Here is a 21,198-nt window from a genome sequence, read left to right on the forward strand (position 1 = left end):
TAATTATCAAAACACTAAAAACAACTTTTTTTTAACTAAAGTAAGAGTTTCCATCAAGAGTTGAGAATGGTAGTCTTTTATTTGGCTCAGACTCCAAATTTTTCCTATTATTTTATTTTGCATGCAAAAATGTACATAATCTAATTCCGAAACAAGCTGTCACAAATGTTCGCTATCTCTGGAAACTTAGGATATTCTTAAGTAAAACTAACTGAGAAATGTAAACGAAAAGATGATCTGTTTCCAAAAGTTGACTCACTAATAATAACTAACAAGTGCTTACATTCCTTCATAATTAAGGTATAATTTAGAGTAATTAAATGTGGAGACAGTTTAATAGGGTCCTTAGTGAGCTTAAACCTTCACTCAGTACAAAATGTTTTCCAATTTTATCTTGTCACAACGAAATATTAAGCAGTCTTCCCCCTACCCCTCTTCAAAAGGCTAAGACACCACAATGCACACCCTCCCTACGCTTCACTGCAAGTTCCACACCCACACAGAACGGCACAGGCGGCAAGTGCCTGAGTCAGTCCAGTTTCCCAGGAGCTCAGGGCACGGTCCAGTGCGCCCTGCATGGTGCTCTCTGCTTCTTCGTATATTTTGCAAGCTGAACATGTACAAAACAGACCTTTTGAAAAGTAGACTATACTGAGTCTTCAAATCAGAAACAGAATAAAAATAAGCTCAAATATATACCCAGTGATGTCAGCAGTTTTATTCCAAGGTCTCCTGGATTATTGATATTTTCATCAAATAAGGAGACTGGGTGGTACAGCCAAATATATTTGACTGCTAACGAGAAGGTTGCTGGTTCAAGTGCCCAAGAGGCACTTAGGAAGCAAAGCCTGTCAATCTACTTCAGGACAAAGCAGTCATTGGAAATCTTATGGGGCCACTTGACTCTGACACACAAAGGGTTCCCCGTAAATCAACTAAAAATTTTTAATAGCAGATTGTATTATGAAACCTTGAACAAATCACCAAGTCCCTACAGACAATAAACCTTCCCAGTCAGTTTATAAGAGAGTCAAAGCAAACATTTAGGGGGAAGATTTTAGGAAAATGTTTCAACCACTTCTATGTATTTTGTCAACTTTTTAGATACCCTAATGCACATGCATTCCGTCTCCCCTCCCTTTTTGAATTCCACACCTTTGCAAACACCTGTCAAAGTTACAAGAACTGTAGCCTAAGGATCCGCATATTTATCTGCTGATCCCATGACAAACTTTCCACTGTTTGCGCTATCATTTACCTACCCATCAATGCATCTGATTTTGTGATTGTATAAAAGCTGGAACCTGGGTAAGGTGGAAGCCAATCAGAGAAGACAGACTTGAATATTTCCCCTAAAATACATGAGGGAAAAGAAAAGTGTGAAGACTGCACCTCTCAACGGTGGAGAGCTGCCAAGCCCAGGAGAAGCAGGGCAGCCCTCGAATTCTGGCTTCCACAGGTTTCAGTGACACTTAAAAACTCAGGCGCAGACACTTCAAACCTAGATATGCAAGCATGCATAATAACATATTAACTATGTTAAATATACTCATTAACTCTACGGGTGCTTCTGGTAGATTTGTAAAGATTTCTCCACATAAATAATGTCACTATAGACAGAATTTTAACCCAATCTAACCTAGGTTAGACCCACCACTAAACTACTGGTACTCGACCTCTGTGCCTTGTTCACTGACCTCATGGAAACCATACTACTTTGTGATATATTCTTAGCTATAGACTTCTCATAAATGTCCTTTATCAGATTAAGTCCCTTTATAGTTCTAGTTTGCTGGGAGCTTTTAATGAATGATTGCCAAATGCCTCTGATCGAGCGATATGATCTTCTGGTTTTATGTGGTGAATTACACTGATTAATTTTGAATGTTAAACTAACCTTGGGGATAAGCCCCACTCAACCTTGTACTCCCCCTTTTTTGTATGCTGCCCGAGTACACTTGTGAGGCCACCAACAGTTCTATTTATTATGCTTCCTTTAACTGATACAAGGTTATCCATATTTTCTATTTCTTCTTTTATCAGTTTTGCTAATACACTTCTTTTAAAAAATGACATGTAAAGTTGTCAAATATAATGGGACAAAGTTCATTATATATGCTTGATTTTTAATGTCTGTTAAGATCTAGTATAAAACCTATTACATTAGTAGCATACATAATGTATACAAATGGATCTTTTTATTACAACATCTAGTAAGGCTTCATTAATTTATTCTTTCTAAAACAGCAACTTTTGACCTTATTATTTCTATCGTCTCTTTTCTGTTTACTAATTTTTCCTCCTATTTCCTATACCTTTTCTTTGATGTTTTTCCATGTGTAATCTTAAGTAATCAATTTCTAGTTTTCTTCATTTGGAGTATAATTACTCAAAGCTACAAATTTACTGCGAATCCCCCTTTTAACTGCAACTCACATATTTGATGTTGAATATTTTCTAAATTCTTTGGCTTTTTTTCCTCTTAAATAATCCATGAGTCAAGGAATTTTGATATTAAATTTTCATTCTCTTATTCACAGAGATATCACTCTGCTGATTTCCATCTTTTTAAATTTATTAAGACTTGTGTCCTGCAACTGGTTGATTAGAGAAGTTGCCACAAGTACTTGAAAACAGACTGTGTATTTTACTGCTGGTGAGTTTCATGTTCTGTAGCAATCAAGTAGACATCTCTGGGTGGGGTAAAGAAAGGCTACTGGCCTACTCAGTTCGAAAACCCTAGACGTGGGATGACAGGCCTTGTAATCAACTTCTAGAAGGTTGCTGCCACTGAAAATCCTATTCTTAGGGGTTCCCCTCAATAAGACTGAACTCAACAGCTAGTCTTTGTTTCTGAAATTAAACCATCTATGCCTGTATTTGATTTTTCTTTCTTTTAGGGGTCTAATTCAGTGTTTCCCAAAATGGGCAACACCACCCTGGGAATGCTGGTACCATCCAAGCATATATCTATACTTTATCCTGGATTATGGGCTACAGTACAAAAGTTCTAATTGCTAAAGGAGCATAATACAAAGGTTTTTCATTGGTAGGGAGGCGAAGAGTAAAACTTTTTTCCCCCCAGAAGGGAGCGGTAGGCCAAGTAAGTTTGGGAACCTGCGGTCTAATTAAACACTTCAACTGTAAGCGTGTGTTACCCTGCTAGGTAGTGTGTGCATCATCAGTCTTGCATCAAAGACAAATTCTGGATGGGGTCCATCTGTCTCTACAGGATGACCACAGTATCAAGGCTCATCCAGCTTCTACACTGTACATGCATGGCTTCACCGTATTTGGGAGGCATTCAGCTATTATTTTCTTTAGGTGCCCCTCCCACCCACTCCAGGTCCTATTTTACTCTTCTTTTTTGGCACTACAACCACATGAATAAAACTCAAAACTCACTGCCTTTAAGTCCATTCCAACTCACAGTGACCCTTAAGGGAACAGGAGAACTGCACCACCACCCCTTTTTTCCCCCCAAGGCTGTAGATCTTTACGGGAGCAGACAGCCTCATCTTTCTCTTGATGGGAAGCTGGTGAGTTCGAACAGCTGACCCAGTGGTTAGCAGCTCAGTGAGTAGTCCACTATGACATTGGGACCATTTTAATTTGCTTCACAGATCACCGCGGCTCTCTTCATCATTTATACTCATGTGGTTAATATACTTTCAAGGAGCTCTGGTGGCTTAGTGGTTTGCAAGTTGGGCTAACTGCAAAGTCAGCAGTTCGAAACCACCAGCTGCTCAAGTGGGAGAAAGAGTAAGCTTTCTACTCGCAGAAAGATTTGGTCTCGGAAACCCACATAGGGCACTTCTACTCGTCTTACAGGGTCGCTATGACTCAGAATCGGCTCGATGGCAGTGAGGGTTGGTTTTGTTTTTGTTGTTTTTTTTATATACATATACTCAAGGAGCAATGGTAGCACTGTGAGGTGAGCATTGGACTGCTTGCTACTCACAAGGGTGTAGGTTCAAAGCCACCAACTGCTCTGGAAGACAGAGTTGAGGTCATCTATTCTTGTCTTGATTTACAGCCCTGGGAACCCTATGTAGGGTGGCTAAGAGGGGGAACTGACTCAATGACAGTGAGTTTGGGTTGTTTTTATTTTTTGTTTACATGCTTCAGACTGAAAGCATTTCCAGTGATCCACCTGAAAGGCCACTGACTTGTTTAATTTTTTTTTTTTTTACTTCTGATACATTTTTCAGGTCCAAAATTTCTGCTTCATTCTTTTTTATGTTTCCACCCTCATCTAACATTTCCAATCTTTGGCCTCATTACTTGGGTGCTTTTCTTTTCGTCCTATAACATATTTAATAGACAGTTTAAACTCATCACTTTCGACTTGCAATCAAACCCCATCAACTGTCTCCCGCGTAAGGCTTCTGTTGTACTGCTCCGTTATTTGGCTAGTAATTTAGGATTGTAGCCTAGACCTCCTCAGTGACAGGGACATTGTAGAGACCTTGGATTCTATCATATTCCTTCAGGGAGTGTGTGTGTGTTTGTTTGTTTGTTTGTTTGTTTGTTTAAATAAGCAGTTAATTTGGTTGGATACAAACTCCAAACTGCTTCCCTATAGTGTGTAGCAAATAAAGCCCCCGTTTATTCTTTTAATTCTATCAGTGCTAATTGAACTTGAGCCCCGTGGGCATGTGTTTAAGGGTCAGCTAGAACCCAGAGCAGAGTTTTATACAGCCCTGGTGGCACCCTTTGACTACCTGTCTCAGCTTCTCTCCTCTCGCTTCCCAGGTTCTGCTGTTCTCCCAAACGTTCTCCTCTGGCTCCTCGAGCCAGTAAGACAAAGCTCTTTCCAAGTATTAGCTGCCTAGCAAGACGACAAGTTGGATCAGTCCTCAGATAAAGAGAGAAAATGAAAAAAAGGACTTACCGATTACCATGCAGTTCCTTCACCGATGCCTTCAGAAAATTGGTTTACATTATTTATTTAACGGTTGGCCTAGAATGTATAGTTATCATCTGCACAGCTATTTCTGTCATATGTGTGTCATTTTTTTGTGAGTGGCTGCTGGCATGACAAAAGCAAATGCCTTGAGCATTGCAAGTAGTAATGGTGACTTGCAAGTAGGATCTAAACGATCCAGATCTGCCCCAGGGATGGGACTGTGCACGATAAATAAGACTGCACATGCTACTTGGCAATGTCTCTCGTGAATCTGAGTATCGACAGCTTCCACTTTTTTTCACCCAAACTACACTGCCCTCCAGCTGATTCTAACTCACAGGGACCCTAGAAGACAGAGTGGAACTGCTTGCTCGGGTTGGAGACGGCCGGTCTTGGGTGGAAGCTGGCGGCTTTATTCTTCTCCCGCAGCCAAAGTACAACAGAGGGAGCCAGTACAATTTCCAGGCAGGAATTTTTGTTCCTCTGCTCTTCCTTCTTCAGCTTGGTGCTGTCCTTCCTCCATACAGGGGGAAGCACGAGGAGAGGCGGAAAGCAATCCTCTGACTGCTATGCTGAAATTCCTGCTGTCAGATCCTACCCATGACGAGTAGCCATTTATTTCCCAAGTGCATAAAATAGTCCACACCATTGAAAAACTTTACACATCAATTCTGAAAGACTTTCAGAATCTTCCAGGAGCAGGAATTTTTTTACTTAAGAAATAAATAAGGCTACCACTGGACAGGACTCAAAAACATTTCCTTGAATGATAATAGCTAATTTTTTTCGGCTGGATTTTCATAAAAGTTATTTTAATATAGCTGAGATAATAAGGGATGCATGAACATTCTTTTTAACAAGTAGTATAAATGAGAAAAATAAATGAAAAGCTCATGAAAATCTTAAAAGATCAGGGAATTTTCCCACAAACTTTTTGAAGCCTGATCAAAACAGATCATTATAACCTTTTAAATTAAATGCATACATATGTAGACTATACAAAAAAAAAGATTTGTCAATACAGAATGGAAACCTGTTAGAACTCAATATTCTAAATTGTGCATTTTGTAATGTTTGAATTTAGTTGTAAAGAAATTATTAATTGGCTGCGATTTCTAATAAGCGTTCCACAAAATAAAAATAAGCTAACGTGTATAGTAGCACTCTGGAAGATGGGAAGACTGTCAAGTTGCTTAAATCACATTGTACTATACATTTCAATTTATAGTAATCATCCATTCTGGACTCACACATCCTCCTTACCACAAATCTCATCTTCCTTCCCCCGCTTGCCCAGTGACCAGGAAATTTGGAAGAACCAGGAAATCAGGAAGAAATCATACACTCTTACATACTTATAGTCAGAAAGTTTAGCAAAGTCCATGAAAGTTGTGGTGATAGAGTTAGTAGAAATCTCCCATCTTTCGGCTCTCACAGAAGTGTTATCATAACCTGGGCCTGGCATTTCAGAACGTATCCCAGAGTCACAAAACACAGAGCTAAAAGTCTTGTGGAATTCCGAGAACAGAGATGAACAGCGGTGTCAAGGGCAGGATAAAGCGATGGTAAAGAAAGAAAATGCCAGCAAGCAATAAGGGTGTCTCTGAACATTAAGCACCACTGGCAATTTTCACAGAGCCCTGGTGGTGTAGTGGTTACACGTTGGGCTGTGATCTGCATGGTGGGCAGTCGAGAGAAAGACTGGGCTTTCTACTCCCATCACCAGCTACGGTAGTCGCATACACCCCCAGCGGGCAGCTATAGGGAGCACTGACTTGAGGGCAGTGAGTCTGGTTTGGTTCTGGAGATTGTTAACATATATCATCCTCAAACATTTTATGTTCACAAAGTCTTAGTGCTTTCCTTACTTCTGAGAGGTCCTTTCATGCAGATGCACACAACCTCCTGTCACTATCCCTATCTGCCTCCTGCGCTCAACAAGCATCCTAACGTTTCAAAAGAAGGGTGCAGTCAGCAAGCTGGAATTGGTCAATCATTAGAAACAGCTTTCTCCAGCCCCACAAAAAAGATCACTGCCCCCACAAAAACTCCGAACAACTTTCTTCGTCCTCATAAAATCTTCCAAAGACCCCATGGCTTTTCCAGAACCCCCCATTTTTATTAGTAACTCTCCTTCAACTTTAAAAATTCAGCCTGACCTAACTAAAACCTTCCTTCTTGTTTAATTTTACTTCCTCCTGCTGCCTCCTCAGGTCTCGCCAGCTATTATCTGCAAGGTCCTTTCAGGTTCTGGAAGAGCAAGAAGAAGGGGTCTTAAAGTGTGGCCGAGCCGACTGCAAGCTGATAACCGACTCGTGGTGGCAGACCCTGTTTAGCCAGGCGCAGGTTACTTCTCTCACTGGTCCGCTGGGTCACCTGGCTGCTCCCAACTGAGCCTTCTTGCCCCTTTCTAGACATTTCAAGCTCACCTACCAAGTTAAAGTACATTTCCCACTGCCACTAAGTTGATCCTGACTTACAGTGGCCCTACAGGACAGGGTGGAACTGCCCCTGGTTTCTGAGACTGTCACTCTTCACAGTCTGAGTTGATCCTGACTCACAGTGAGTGGCCCTACAGGACAGGGGTAGAACTGCCCAATTTCTGAGACTAACTCTGCAGTCTTTCTTCCGCAGAGCAGCTCATGGTTTTAAACCACTGGCCTTGTGGTTAGCAGCCCTTGCATCTTTGGCCCATCAAACTTTGAATATACAGACCAATCCAATGATGCGTTCATTTTTGTCAATAAGGGGCAGCTCCTGCTGGCTTCTCACTTTTTTAAACTTCTCCAGGGGCCAATCTACCTCCCAGACCTCTGCACATAGTCAAACTAAGTTGTTCTCCTAAAAAAAGACCCTCGATTTGGTTGAAGGAAATGGGTAATGCCATAACACATACTACTTTTCCCAGAGTACTTTCTATTTCATGAATGTTTGTCTGTATAAGGAGGGGGTCGGTCCTAGGGACATAGGGGGTTACACACTGGGTTGCTTACTGTCTTCAAGGTCAGTGATTCAAACCCACCAGTCATTCTGAAGGAGAAAGGTGAGGCTTTCTAACTCTCATAAAGATTCATTGCTTCAGGAACCCAAAGTGCTGCAGTTCTACCCTGTCCTGTCTGTCCTAAGGGACACTATCAGTCAGAATCAACTCCATGTCAGTGGATTGTATTTATACAGGTCTCAAACATGGCACTCACTGTGGGGATGGGCAGAAGAAGCAAGCAGGGCTTTGTTCTGTGGCACACAGGGTTGTGATGAGCTGGAACCAAGTGGTCCGTGCCTCGCAGCAAGGGTGAGTGACAGGTTAATTATACCAGTACTTGTCTCAGGTCATCCTCTCTACAAGCCTTGCATGAAAAAGACGTGCCACCTCAATTTTGAACGTAGGCTATTTGAAATCCGTGGTGTCTCCTGGGACTTTTGATTAAAAGCCTGGTAGGATTCTGCCACCTACTCCCTCAGACACGACAGTGTAAGTTTGACTCTAGCTTCCCTTGACGTACTTTAAAATGTGGCAGACTGGGTGACAGGAGAGCCTGGTGTGATTGCCAAAGGTTCTGTGTTCTTTTACCCATAATCTCTCTTCCTTAGGCAAAGCCTGATCTTTGCACTGCACCTTAAAAAAAAACCACAACTCCATTACTGCTGAATATATTACAACTCGTGGGAACCCCTTGTGTTACAAAGTAGAACTGTTGTGTGGGTTTTTTGGCTGTAATCTTTACTTATCTTCTCATGGTGCCATTTAGGGGGTCCAGCTCACTATCTGTGCACCCAGGGACTGATCCCGGGGCCTAGAAGTTGCAAGTAATGCCAGAGAGGAAATGGCAGGCAGTTGGTTGTCCCAATAATTATGAAATTCCCAGAATGTGATTAGTCACACACAGGAATGGTCTAAGCAAGCTAGAAGGCTCCAGATAAAGTTGGAAACAGACCAAGGATCCTAGTAAAACAAAAGATAGTTGTATTTTTTTAAGACCTACCTATTATTTTAGCTAGACTGATCTCTTCCCTGACGCCAATACACTAAGTTAGTAGGAAAAGAGACACAAGATGGGCTGTTATTTACTGTACCAGGTCTTGCATGTTAAAATTAGACTCCTTCTTACTCTGGGTATAATTCAGCAATATTTATAAGGGGCCAAGCCCTAGCCTAGTACAGATAGGTATTTTCCTAAGTAAGAAAAAAAAATTTTAACAAAGTAAAAAGCATCCTTTGTATCAGTTAAAAAACCTGTTAAGGTAGGCACCAGTACATACAAACCAACAAACACAAAAACCCAAACAACTCACTGCTGTCAAATCCATGCCAACCCACAGTGACCCTATAGGACAGGGTAGAACTGCTCAAGAGGTTTCCAAGACCGCAAATCCTTACAGGAAACAGCCTGACCCGTCTTTTTCCCCCCCGCAGAGTTGATAGTGAGTGCAAACAGCTAGCTTTGTGGTTAGCACCAATGCTGAACCCAATGTGCCATTGTAGCCCCTAGAAATCTGAGAAGGTTAAAGATCTGTCATAGTATCTTTTCATACCATTTTTCAAGGGGCTGAAACACCATGAGAAATTTTCCCAGCTTACAAAGAAGCAACATATTCAAGTATGTCACCTACCCAATTTTAAAGGGAGAAAACTATCAACACATTATGTCTTCGGTGGTTTCAGGCAGATGAGTAAAACGATCGCTCTTGTTTTGAAAGTCTCCCCAAATCGCAAGGCAAATGGTTTAAAATCTGCAACCAATTGCCACTATTTTTATAACTCATGAACAACGCAAAGGAGAAAATGGATGCTAAAGCTGGTAAAAGGTAACTATTAGCAATAACATAATTTGTATTTATAGAGCTTCGTTGTTCTGACTTTATAAATAAATGTTGCAAATATCAAGAAACCCAATTATGCATTCAAAACTAGGTACTAAAACTGGTCTCTTGGACACTGAGGTTCTACTCAAGTTCCCCCTCAACCAAGAACACATTGTTCTGATAGCCTGGCATACTGAGATGCTCACCTTCTCAACACGATTGCTGAAGACAAAATAGGTGCATAAGCTAATGTGGTAAAGAAAGCTGATGGTGTCCGGCTATTACAAGGCATAGCTTCTCGGGTCTTAAAGGTTTGAAGTTAAACAAGCAGCCATCTAGCACAGAAGCAACAAAGCCCACATGGAAGAAGCACACTACGCCGTATGATCACGAGATGACAGGATCAGGTATCAGGCATCAGAAGACCTATAACAACCATTTTGTTGCAAATGAAGGGGGTCGGAATGGAGACCCAAAGCCCATCTGTAGACAACTGTAGACCCCTCACAGAAGGGTCACAAGGAAGGGATGAGCCAGCCAGGGTGCAGCATACACTGATGAAACACATTTCTCTAGTTCTTTAATGCTTCCTCCTCCCCACTACGATGACCCCAGTTCTATCTTACAAATCTGGTTAGACCAGAGCATGTACACTAGTACAGATAAAGAGCTCTAGGCACACAGAATCCAGGACAGATAAACCCCTCAGGACTGATAATGAGAGTAGTGATACCATGAGGGCAGAGGAAAGGTGGGGGAGAACGGGGAAACAATCACCAATAACTGACTTTAACCACCCCCTGGACAGGGGGGTGAACAACAGATATGGGGGTGAAGAAAGAAAGCGGATGGTGTAAAATATGAAAATATTAATTTATAAATTATCGAAGGCTCATGAGGGTTGGAGGGAAGGGAAAAACGAGGAGCTGATACCAAGGGCTCAAGTAGAAAGAAAAGGTTTCGGAAATGATGATGGCAATATATGTGATACAAGTGATGTATGGATTGTTTTAAGAGCTGTAAATGCCCCCAATAAAATGATTTTTTTTAAATTTATTTTTAAAAATATAATATCTGGTCTCTATTCACCCAAAATAACAGAAGGAATAAGTCAGGCATAGGGGAGAGAAAATGAAACTTTCCTCCATAAACAACCACCTCTTTAGACATGAGACCAAAGGACCAGCAAGCCACCAGGCTGCCATTATAGACCATTCTGATCACAAAGAAAAAAGAATCCTGACCTGGAGGAAGAACAGGTAGACCAGAATCTCAAATTTTCATGGAATCCAGACTTTCTGAATCCACTCCCCAAAACTACTGCCCAGAGATAAACTTTAAACCTTTCATCTTCAACTAAAAGCATTCCATAAAGCCTTCTTAAAACCAAATCACAATTAATTCAGTTTAACGAGTAATGAATGTCTGCCTTGAGCAGTAAGCTCTTTAACGATCTACCTATATGGGCTCAAACTGACAACAGCAACTCAAAAGATTACATGGGACTCTCAGGCTCAGCCAGCTGAAGTTAATGGGGAAGGAATGGTTGCACAACTCAAAGGGCAGCAGCAGTGTCACGGGATTGTGCATGTAGAAACTGAGCACTTGTCTATGCTCTGCTGTGTCACACACATGACAAAAATAAATTACATACTCATGAGAGGGGCTTAAAACATTCATGGGAAAATCCAATCATGTCTTCATTCCATTTTCCCACACTTCCTCAAGGGCCCTTATATACATGTAGCTGCAGATCATGTGCCTGGCAGAAACTTTTTCCAAGCAGAGACAGACGGTACACTGTAATGTAAGTGCTCTTGAAAAAGTCGAAAGAAAACATGACAAGGACTATCTGTAGAGATTCTAATCTATCTCATGGCTATCAAGCTGTAGCACTTACCAAACACAAACACTGGAACATTTATTCTTTTAATGGTCCTCAACAGTGACAGTCTAGCAGTAGCCTCTCTCACAGATGAGGAGCTGATGTGCATAGTTGCATTCTTGAGGACCCACAAGCAGACTCAAACTCAGGTTACCAAACTTCAAATCCACTTACTCCCATCGCAATACTCCATCAGTATAGTCTTTCCTCTCTCTCCCTCTCCCTCTCTCTCTCTCTCACACACACACACACACACACACACACACACACACACACACACGCCCTATGTCTATAAATGAAAGAGAGGGAGTTAGAAAAAGAACAGCCTTCTGAAATACTGAAGGAAACATAGCTGTAAGAACAGGCGAAGTATACCAGAGTTATGTTTAGAGAACCTCCCTTTCGCAGTTCGTGGGTTATTCAGAAAATGAAGGTATGAGAGATGAGACATTATCCAGAAAGGATGGAGGCATAAGACACTCATAACATAATGGGGTCTGACATGAGAACTGAGGGGGGGCAGAGACTGTATTTTTGTTTAGTCTGGGATTGATTTTTACGTCATGTACACAAACTACTCTATGCTTTTAAGTAACATATGTTTTGAAGGTAAAATAATCATCCATACATATTTTAAAACCCAATAAATGCTAGGAACATAAAAGCAGAATTGCTCTAACAAATTTTTTTACTTCAAAGGGTAAAAAAAAGTGAAGACAAGCATTATGCAAAACCCGTCTGAAATAGTTTATTGTCCCAGCCTGGCCGATATACACAAGTGAGATTAATGGAAGGGCGGAGAGATAATTGACTTGGTGAGCCTCGCCTTTCTTGTCTCTCACTCTTTAATCATTGGACCAGTGTGCGGCTGCCTTGCTTGTTCTGTGCCTCAATTTAGAGGGTACACTACCTGTGGGACGCCTAGCCTGTGGACCGTGTCGCTGTAAGTTGAGGAACCTTTAAGACCACACGATTGGAATTTACATCTCTGGAGCTGGGGACTGACAGTTGGTGACCTGGCTGACAGTTGGTGACCTGCCTTGCTATTTGCTGCTGTGCTGATATAGCCTAGCTCTCTCTACAGAGGACTCGTGGTGGCCCTCAAGACTCAAAGGGCTGCTAGTGTCTCAAAACTCTCTCACGGGAGTGAGTTGCACTGAGCCATTTATACTGCTTATAATTCAACTGTTCATTTCTTGTATTATATATTTATCTGTATATAATTTAACAGTTCATTTCTTGTGTTACATAGCTATCTTTACTCACTACTTTCTAGATCCATCATAATCATTCAGTTCTTAAAGTATGAATATGTGGTATCTCATATAAGCATAATTCCTTCAGTTGAATCACCCTTAATTCCTGTAATAAATGTAATCTAGTCACATTTTTTATTTTTTAATAACCCACAGAACTCTGGTTTCTGGTATTTTATTTTACTTACAATATGCAGTGATGCTTAATGAGTGAGATTGGTGGCTTTTTTTTTTAAGTTTGATTCTGGTAAAGTTAAGTTGTTGTTGTTGCCCAGGTGTCAGCCCCAACTAGCAGTGGCTTTACCATAACTGAGATGTTGCCCAATTCCACACTATCTTCATAATCCGTGCTCTGTTTTCACCCTCTGCCACAGCCACCATGTCCATCTCACTGAAGGTCCTTTATTCTTAGAATCATGGCAATGAATGGTCAAGACTGGGTTGCTGCTAACTCTTGGCTATTATAAACAGTAGCTGAAGCCAGCCATCAGGCATCTTCCACTTTTTTCCTGATTGTGTCCTTATCATGGAAGATTCAAATCGCAATTACATGGTCAAAGGGCCACCAACCTTAAGAAGCCCTTATTAGTTGTTTACGAATATTGTTAAAAAATGCATTCTTAATTTTTTAAAAAAGGAGATAGTATGTTGCACGTTTAGAATGAACAGTGTTTCAGGTGGTGTCCAGCTCTAAGGGTAAGGTTAGTGGTTCAAACCCAACAGTGCTCTGCTCCCATAAAGATGTCAAGATTGACCTTACAGGATCACTGAGAGTCAGAATCAATAGGCATGGGTTTGGTTTTTATTGTAAAATTGCCATTTTATCCTCCACCAATCCCCACACCCAATACAGTTTCAATTTTGCATCACTGCAGCTAAGATGTGCGTTCAAAGGCACTTTTTTCTCACATCTGGCTCTCCTTTCAGCCGCCTTTCTGATTTTATGGCCAAGTCGTGTCCCATTCCCTAGTCTACAAATGTGGGCGATGTGAAATCTTCATGAAACTTTATTTAAATTATTATGCTCAGGGCCACTCCACAGGTGAGTTCTACCCACAGGGCACCTTGGGTCCCACTTCAACCAGCGAAGGAAGCAGCAGCAGCAGGAGCATCTTTGTAAGTACAACACTCAGCTCTCTGGACTCCAAAGGCAGTGATTAGGTGAGGAGAGGGTGGGAGGGGGTGGGAGGCAGGACAGAGGCCAAGTCTTTGCTGTGGCCCCTACCGTTAGTCCTGTTTTAATACTGGGTGCCAAGAGACAGGGGAGAAAACTACAAAAGTCCACAAAACAGCTATTTTAATAGAAAACATTTGCTGGTGTAAAAAATTAAGTGATCTGTTTTATGTGCCTCATCAACTGGACTTACTTACATTTTAAAGATTTTTAAACTTATGATATTTTACTAACACCTTATTTGCCATTTTAAGTTTTGGGTTTTTTTTTTTTTTTAGAAGTTTAATTCAAAACTACTTTGTTCTAATAAATTTAGATTAATTGACAATTTTGCTTAAACTATGGCTAATATGACTTATTAACAATTTTGTTTAAACCAGGGTTTAGATTAACGAACAATTTTATTTAAACTACAGTTTAGATTTATCCTTAACTGACCTTTTTGCCCCCACCCCCTTTACTCTCTACATCATCCAGAATTCACCAATTCCAACTAAAGTCTCTATACTGAAGATTTCACAGTTAAGAAATGATTAGCAAGCAGACAATTTAATTGTTCTATTACTAAAAATAAAGCAAATTTTATAAAACTGATGGTACCAAATTATCATGTAAAAAGAATGTATTTTTGGATAGACAGTAATCAATATCACTGAATCTATATCATTTACAACAAAAAGAAAAACACTAAATTAAGTAAACTCCATTTCTAGGCTACAAGGAACTTCCGATAATGAAAGTAAGATACCGGATAACCACCATTTCACTTTCATCAGCAAAGACAGTACTGCTGCAGGAGCCCTAGATTATGAAGTGTCTATAAGAGACTGGGAAAGGACAGTGAGCAGCAAGGAAAAGCCTACGACGAAAGGGACCTAGCAGTTTCTATAGATAAACCTGCATTCGCAGCTTTCACAACTCCACTGAGCCTCCTTCAAGAACACCGCAGGAAGCTAGGCTCAGGCTCTAGGCTGTGGAGAGCCAAATTGTGAAGGCAATTCCAGTCTGAGATGGGCCTATGCAAAACCATGGCTCCATCTCTTCCTGTGGCACAGCTCTCTCTGACGCGGGAAGGAACGTACGCACAGGCTCCTTGCCTCCACTCAGGATGGTTTCACAACCCTTCCTCAGAGAGGCTGCATGCTGGACTTCAAATGCCTGATTTATGACTCGTCCACCTTCCCCCCATCGCCTGCTAGCATCCAATTCTCAACTAGCATATAGTTAGTGCAGCCAACTGCAGTTCCTTACTCCCTGTGCAAATACACACACACACAGCCAGCTGCAGTTCCTTACTCCCTGTGCGCATGCGCGCACACACATCATCATCATCATCATCATCATCATCACCACCACCACCACCACCCCCTCCTGCCACTCCCCAGTCCTCACTTTCCACTCTGGGGCCAGTACTGGCCACTCCTCCTCTAGCTCTACCTTCACATCTCCAAACCACGAGGTTCCTGATGAAGACACCGGTTTCTCCTCTTTTACAATGGTCAAGTCGACTCGACTCAGGCACCATCTTGCTCAAGAAGGAACTTAACACAGCCAGCAAAGTAGACACAGCCCTTTTCCTGTGGACACCTTTTCCTGTGGACACAGTCGCTTTCCTAACACCAACTACACCCACCTTAGGAAATTCACCTTGCTTTCTTTTCTATCACCAGAAAGTAAACAACCATAGCAGTGAGGACTATGAAGTAAGCACTTAATAAATTTTCATGGAATGAAAAGGTCCAGCACTGCAATGATGAGTAGTCCCAGCCAAGTCATCACCTTACCAGAATGCAGGCTGGTGACTCCACTTCACAGACTCGCATGGCCACCAACAACTCTCACTCAGAGACCTTAACAGCCTCCCTACCTCCAGCTCTCACTCAGGGAACTTAACTCATTTCCCTACTCACAGGACTACCAATCCACCTTACCACACACACACCCATGCACACACAATCTCCCATTTGTGTCCAACAACCAGAGTGACCTTTGAAAACTGTACACAGGTGTTGAGTCTTCAACTGTTTCCCAAGAGAGGAAAATCCAAACTCCCACAATGCCCTACAATGAAGGTCCTGTATGATCTAATTCTTCTCAAGTTCTGTACTCGTTCTACCACTCCACCTGCACTGGGCTCCACTAACCTCCAATCCATTAAGTTCTTTCCCACATCACAGTTCACACTGGTCCTCCCTCAGCCCAGAAGACTCTTTCCTTGGCTAGTTATTTTGTTTCAGAGTTCAGCGGACCCATCACCACTTATTCCAAAGTTGCTTTCTTAGCCCTCAAGCACCCTCTGACCCAGCAGTTCTCAACCTGTGGGTCGCAACCCCTTTGGTGGTCGAATGACCCTTTCACAAAGGTCACCAGATTCATAACAGTAGCAAAATGACAGTTATGAAGTAGCAATGAAAATAATTTTAAGAAAAAAATAATAATTTTATGGTTGGGGGGGCCACCACATGAGGAACTGTATGAAAGGGTCGTGGCCGTAGGAAGGTTGAGAACCACTGCTCTAACCTGTCATCTCATTTGTGGTTTTCGCTGTACTCATTTTACCATCCCAAATACTAAGAATGCCATCCTTTTTATTGCTGATATCTATTCATATGAAGGCAGGGCTGTGTCCGTCACTGTCTCCTCGGTGTCTCTCGGACGTGCATAGCAGACAGTCAACAAACATTTGTGAAAAATAAGATATACATGAAATGAGTAAGTAAAATAAAGGAAACATTTTCCTGTTGGCACTTGCAAGCAGACAGGCTGTTATTCACCGGGCTATTATCAGGAAGGGACAGGTGATACTTCTCAACATGCACTGGAAGTATGTCAAGCAGAGTGGTTTCACGTGCTAATTGCTAGCCCACATATATGACATTGCAAACAATGAGTTAGCAAATCTATGGGGAGATGTTCCAAGACATCCTCCAAGACACACAAAAGTATCATACTTACAAACCACCTGCCTTTTTTTTTCTTAACTATTCTGATTATGGTATTTATCTGTAAATGGGTAAATTAACACTAACAAAGTTCCAATGTCTTTTATAACAGGTCCTTGCAAGACAGCAGGTAGGTCCTTCAAGCGGAGTTCTACTGATGGATTACTGACTTCTAAGAAGTTGCCTCTGCTTGGAGATAATGATGCAATTCAAACAAAAACTACATTAAACTGACCACAGGGCGACAGCCTCATGTAACTCATATGATCAAAGGTTTTGACCAAGAGGAGAGAAAGCAATTACTGACTACTGACTAGTTAGAAAAGCTTAGGATCTTGATTCACACATCATTCAGTCACAGAAAGTAGGATGACATGCAAATGTAGGTCATGCACATAAAACTTAGTAAGCTCTAAACATCTTAGATTTGCTCAATGAAAATATCTTCACTGTTCAAGAAAATGATCTGTAGAATAAATTTTTAAAAAATACACAATTGTATTTTTGAAATGACAGAGTAACAACAGCTGTCATGTCCTATTGTCACTATCTACAGGTGACTTCTGGTTCTTTTAAGCAAGTGTCCACAGTCCGCTCATGAAACCTGGCCATCAACAGCACTCACCTTGGTATGGTGACACACTTAGTATTACAATTTTGGGTGGTGATAGCTTTCTCAAGCTCATCCAACCGTCCTGTTTTCTTTAGTTTCTTCACCAGACTCTTCACGGCTTTCTCACACCACTTTTCTTCCTGTCCGTTCTGCTCGCCTCCACCGGCTCCCCCAGAGCCACTGGCCGACTTCTTCCACCCCAGCAGTCTCTTCACAACTGGCGGGGTGAACGGCAGGATGGACGACATGGTCTTATCGTTGGCAACTGTCCACAGTACGAAAATGCCTCCTCTGGCTAACCTAGAAAAGATGGGGAAAGGGTTATTCAGAGACTAGCTTCTGGATCAAGGGATCCCAAGAGCATAGTACGGAGAGCAAACTGCAAAGCCAGATACCAAGTAAAAGTTGTTTTATCAAAACTACAAAAATGAACCATATAGCCAGAGACAAATGAAAAACCCACTTGCAATCATTTGTCTCGTCATGCATAAAAAATCTTCCTTAATTTTACTGAATTTCAGAAATAAATCCTTTTAAACACAAGAATATTGGGTAAGAACTCAAGGCTTGTAAGCAAATACAATAATTTTACCAGTAAAAAAACTTAAGCCTCATCATTTTGAATGATCTCATCACTAGAAAAAAAGTTAACTCTAAGTAGTAACCATAATTAAAATTTGCATCTAAAGAAATTTCCTCTTCTGAAAATATCCATCTACCATATATACTTGAGTATAAGCTGACCCAAATATCAGCCGAGGCACCTCATTTTACCACAAAAACTGCATTAAAAATGTGCTGAAAAACTCGGCTTATACTCAAGTATATACGGTATTCTTTAAAAGCTACTATATAAACATATGTAACCTACTGCCACTGAGTCAATGCACACTCATGACAAGCCTATGTAAGGGTTCCAAGACTGTGTATCTCTGGGAGAGCACAAAGCCTCATCTTTCTCCCCATGGGAGTGGCTGGTGGATTTGAACAGTCGACCTTGTGCTTAGCAGCCCAATGCCCAGCCCAAATTTTCCCGGAGACTGTCACTGCGCCTACATATAGCTCAGTATCTGTTTTTAAAATTATAGACACTTCCTTTTAGAATCATTGCCATATGCTGCAATCACCTATATAACCCAAGTCATATAAAAACTTCCCTGATTATAAAAATTTTAAAGACCTGTAGAGGTCGGTTGGTTTGAACAGGGCCTAAACACTTTGCTGAGTTACTAAGTTGACCAAGCTTTTTTAAAATCTAGAACAGTCACCCCACCATTTTTTCTTCTTCATGAAACTGACTGGTGCACAGGGGGTGCAAATGTATCTAGAATGTCTTCCATTCTGAATCTGTATCACCTTGTGATATCATTAACTTATTCTATGTCTCCCAGAGATTAGTGTCGAATGCTTCATTTGATTGAATTTAAACTTTTGACAGTAACAGGAATTGTGTGACAGAGCTAAAGTCCACCCCCGCTGCCACTGAGGGGACTCCAACTCACGGCAACTCTGTACAGGGTCCCCACACCTACAAATCTGGACAGGAGCAGTCTCATCTTGCTCCTGAGGAGGGGCTGGTGGGTCTGAACCAACACCCATGTGGTTAGCAGTCCAACGCTTACTCGGCAGTGCCCAGGAAGTCCACAACACGTCAGGTTGTCCATTTCAGCAACACTACGAGTGCTCAGCTGCAGAGTCTGAATTTCTGCAATGTAAACTACCTGTACCTTCCCACTTTGAGGCTTTTCGTCCATTAATAGTTACTGTGTGAGCCTATGGTTTTATGCCGGCGATTTTCTAACTCTATTCTAGCTACATTTGTTAGGAATTCTTCTGCAAACAAGCTTTTCAACTAGGGCCACCTGGCTATTCTAAAATACAACTCATTTAAGCTTAACAGCAAGGTAAATGCATCATTCTAATTGTTAGTGTTCAAAATCAGAATTCAATGCGCTAGTTAATTCCAATGATATCTAAGAAGAAGTATGGGTGTATGTGTGGGTGCATATGTGTGTTGAGGAAAATCCTGTCATAACGGGTTTTTATATAGTCTACATATTTCAATTAATTGTGAGTTTCCTTTTTGATGTACAAATCTTCAGTCAATTGCTGCCCCTTTAAGTTTGGTCTTTATTACATGACTCCAGTAATAGTTTATTTTCTGCCACACAAAAGTATTGCAAATTCAGCTTGTTTTTCCTACTCCTCAATCTAGAAAGATGGGGCTTTCAACTCCCTGAACACTACAGTCTGGGAACCCCACCAGGGCAGTTCTACCCTGACCACAGGGCACTGGAAGTCAGTCACAACTTGATGGTGGTGCGTTTGGTTTTCTGAGACCGAAAGAGCACCCCCACCACCACCACCCCGCCCCCCAGCCCAGAATCCTGCTCATTCGTGGGGAACAGCCTACAGAAACCATAACCGGGGAACATGGTCATTTCCTTGTTACCTAGTTTAACTTAGGAACCTTGCAAATGTTTCACATACTCAAATACTAAAAATTCTAGTTTACAAATTTGTTTCTTATGAAAACAATAATGTTCATACTCTCAGTGACCAGACCAGACCATACGAGGAGTCTTCAGAACGCTCTCGTGAGAAAATTCCAAGATTTCTCAAGTCCACGTTTCCAGACATTTTTGTGGGCCCCTCATATGCATTAAAAGATGTTAATATTCAAGGAGATCCTGAACTAGGATAAAAATTCTTTACTGTAGAGTGAAATAATGTCCAGCAAGAAAGGGGTTAACTTTTACCCTTAGATACCAAGATTCATTTCCAATATGTAGGAACTGCATCCCCACTCAACTATCTCTTCTCTGCTAATGTGAAGTTGTCTCAACACATCCTCCAGCTAAGTCCACACACTTGAAAGGCAGTGTTTCCGCTCCCCAGCCCATCCCTAAGGCATCTGCGCTGATTTACATCACCTCAAGCAGCAGTCTGGGCACCCTGGAGGGACCCAGACCTTGTTCTCCTGGGAAACGAGATGGTGTCTCAGGGGAGAAGATCAAGGCTGTAGGCAGATGGAGTGATTTACCAACGAAATGCTCACAGGACAGCCCTTGCTACTCCCCATGAAGAATAAAAGAGCAGGTGGTACTGTCACAAGCAACCCTCAGGTCAACTTCCTGGGCTTTTTCTCACCAAAGCCACTAATTCAATTTTCCTACAACTTCTTCCTAACAGCCCCCATGGCCGTCTGTGTCCTTCAAGAAAATCTATCAGAATGGCACCTTTGTATCCTAAAAATCAGAACACACAACTTTTCTGAGCTGACCTTCTTAGTCTTTAAGTGGCCCAGCAGTGGCCCTCTGGAGCCAGTTTTGATTGGACCTTTTTAAAAAATCCTTTTTAAGGCACCCTAATGAAACTGCAATGCACCCACCAATCACAGAGACATGTCTAAATGCATTCTGTTGAAACCAGCCCCTATCTGTATGAACTGGAGCCCCAACGGGAAGGACCATTTGACTTTCTCTCTCTCTCTCTCTCTCACACACACACACACACACCACGGCCATCGGTAGAGATACTTCTTAGACATAACCCATCATCACAGCACTAGTTCAGTTTTCTAATAGGAAGACTTAGGGAAACAGTCTCATGGCAC

At 41.6% G+C, this 21,198-nt stretch overlaps 1 protein-coding gene across 2 annotated transcripts in view; it reads right to left on the bottom strand.

Annotated features, from left to right (window-relative positions):
* The window catches only part of SMAD2 (SMAD family member 2), a 50,882-nt gene extending 33,004 nt beyond the window's left edge, over positions 1-17,878 (bottom strand). For both annotated transcript variants that reach the window (XM_004702975.3, XM_004702973.2), the window contains exon 1: positions 17,595-17,878. In XM_004702975.3, coding sequence (XP_004703032.1) covers positions 17,595-17,830 — 236 coding nt within the window. In that variant the 5' untranslated portion in view covers positions 17,831-17,878. The remainder of the gene's footprint in view (positions 1-17,594) is intronic.
* Between the last annotated feature and the right edge of the window lie 3,320 nt (positions 17,879-21,198).

This window comes from Echinops telfairi, unplaced genomic scaffold, assembly GCF_000313985.2.
Source record: "Echinops telfairi isolate 266 unplaced genomic scaffold, ASM31398v2 ScPeMD7_7400;HRSCAF=8409, whole genome shotgun sequence".
Classification (NCBI taxonomy): domain Eukaryota; kingdom Metazoa; phylum Chordata; class Mammalia; order Afrosoricida; family Tenrecidae; genus Echinops; species Echinops telfairi.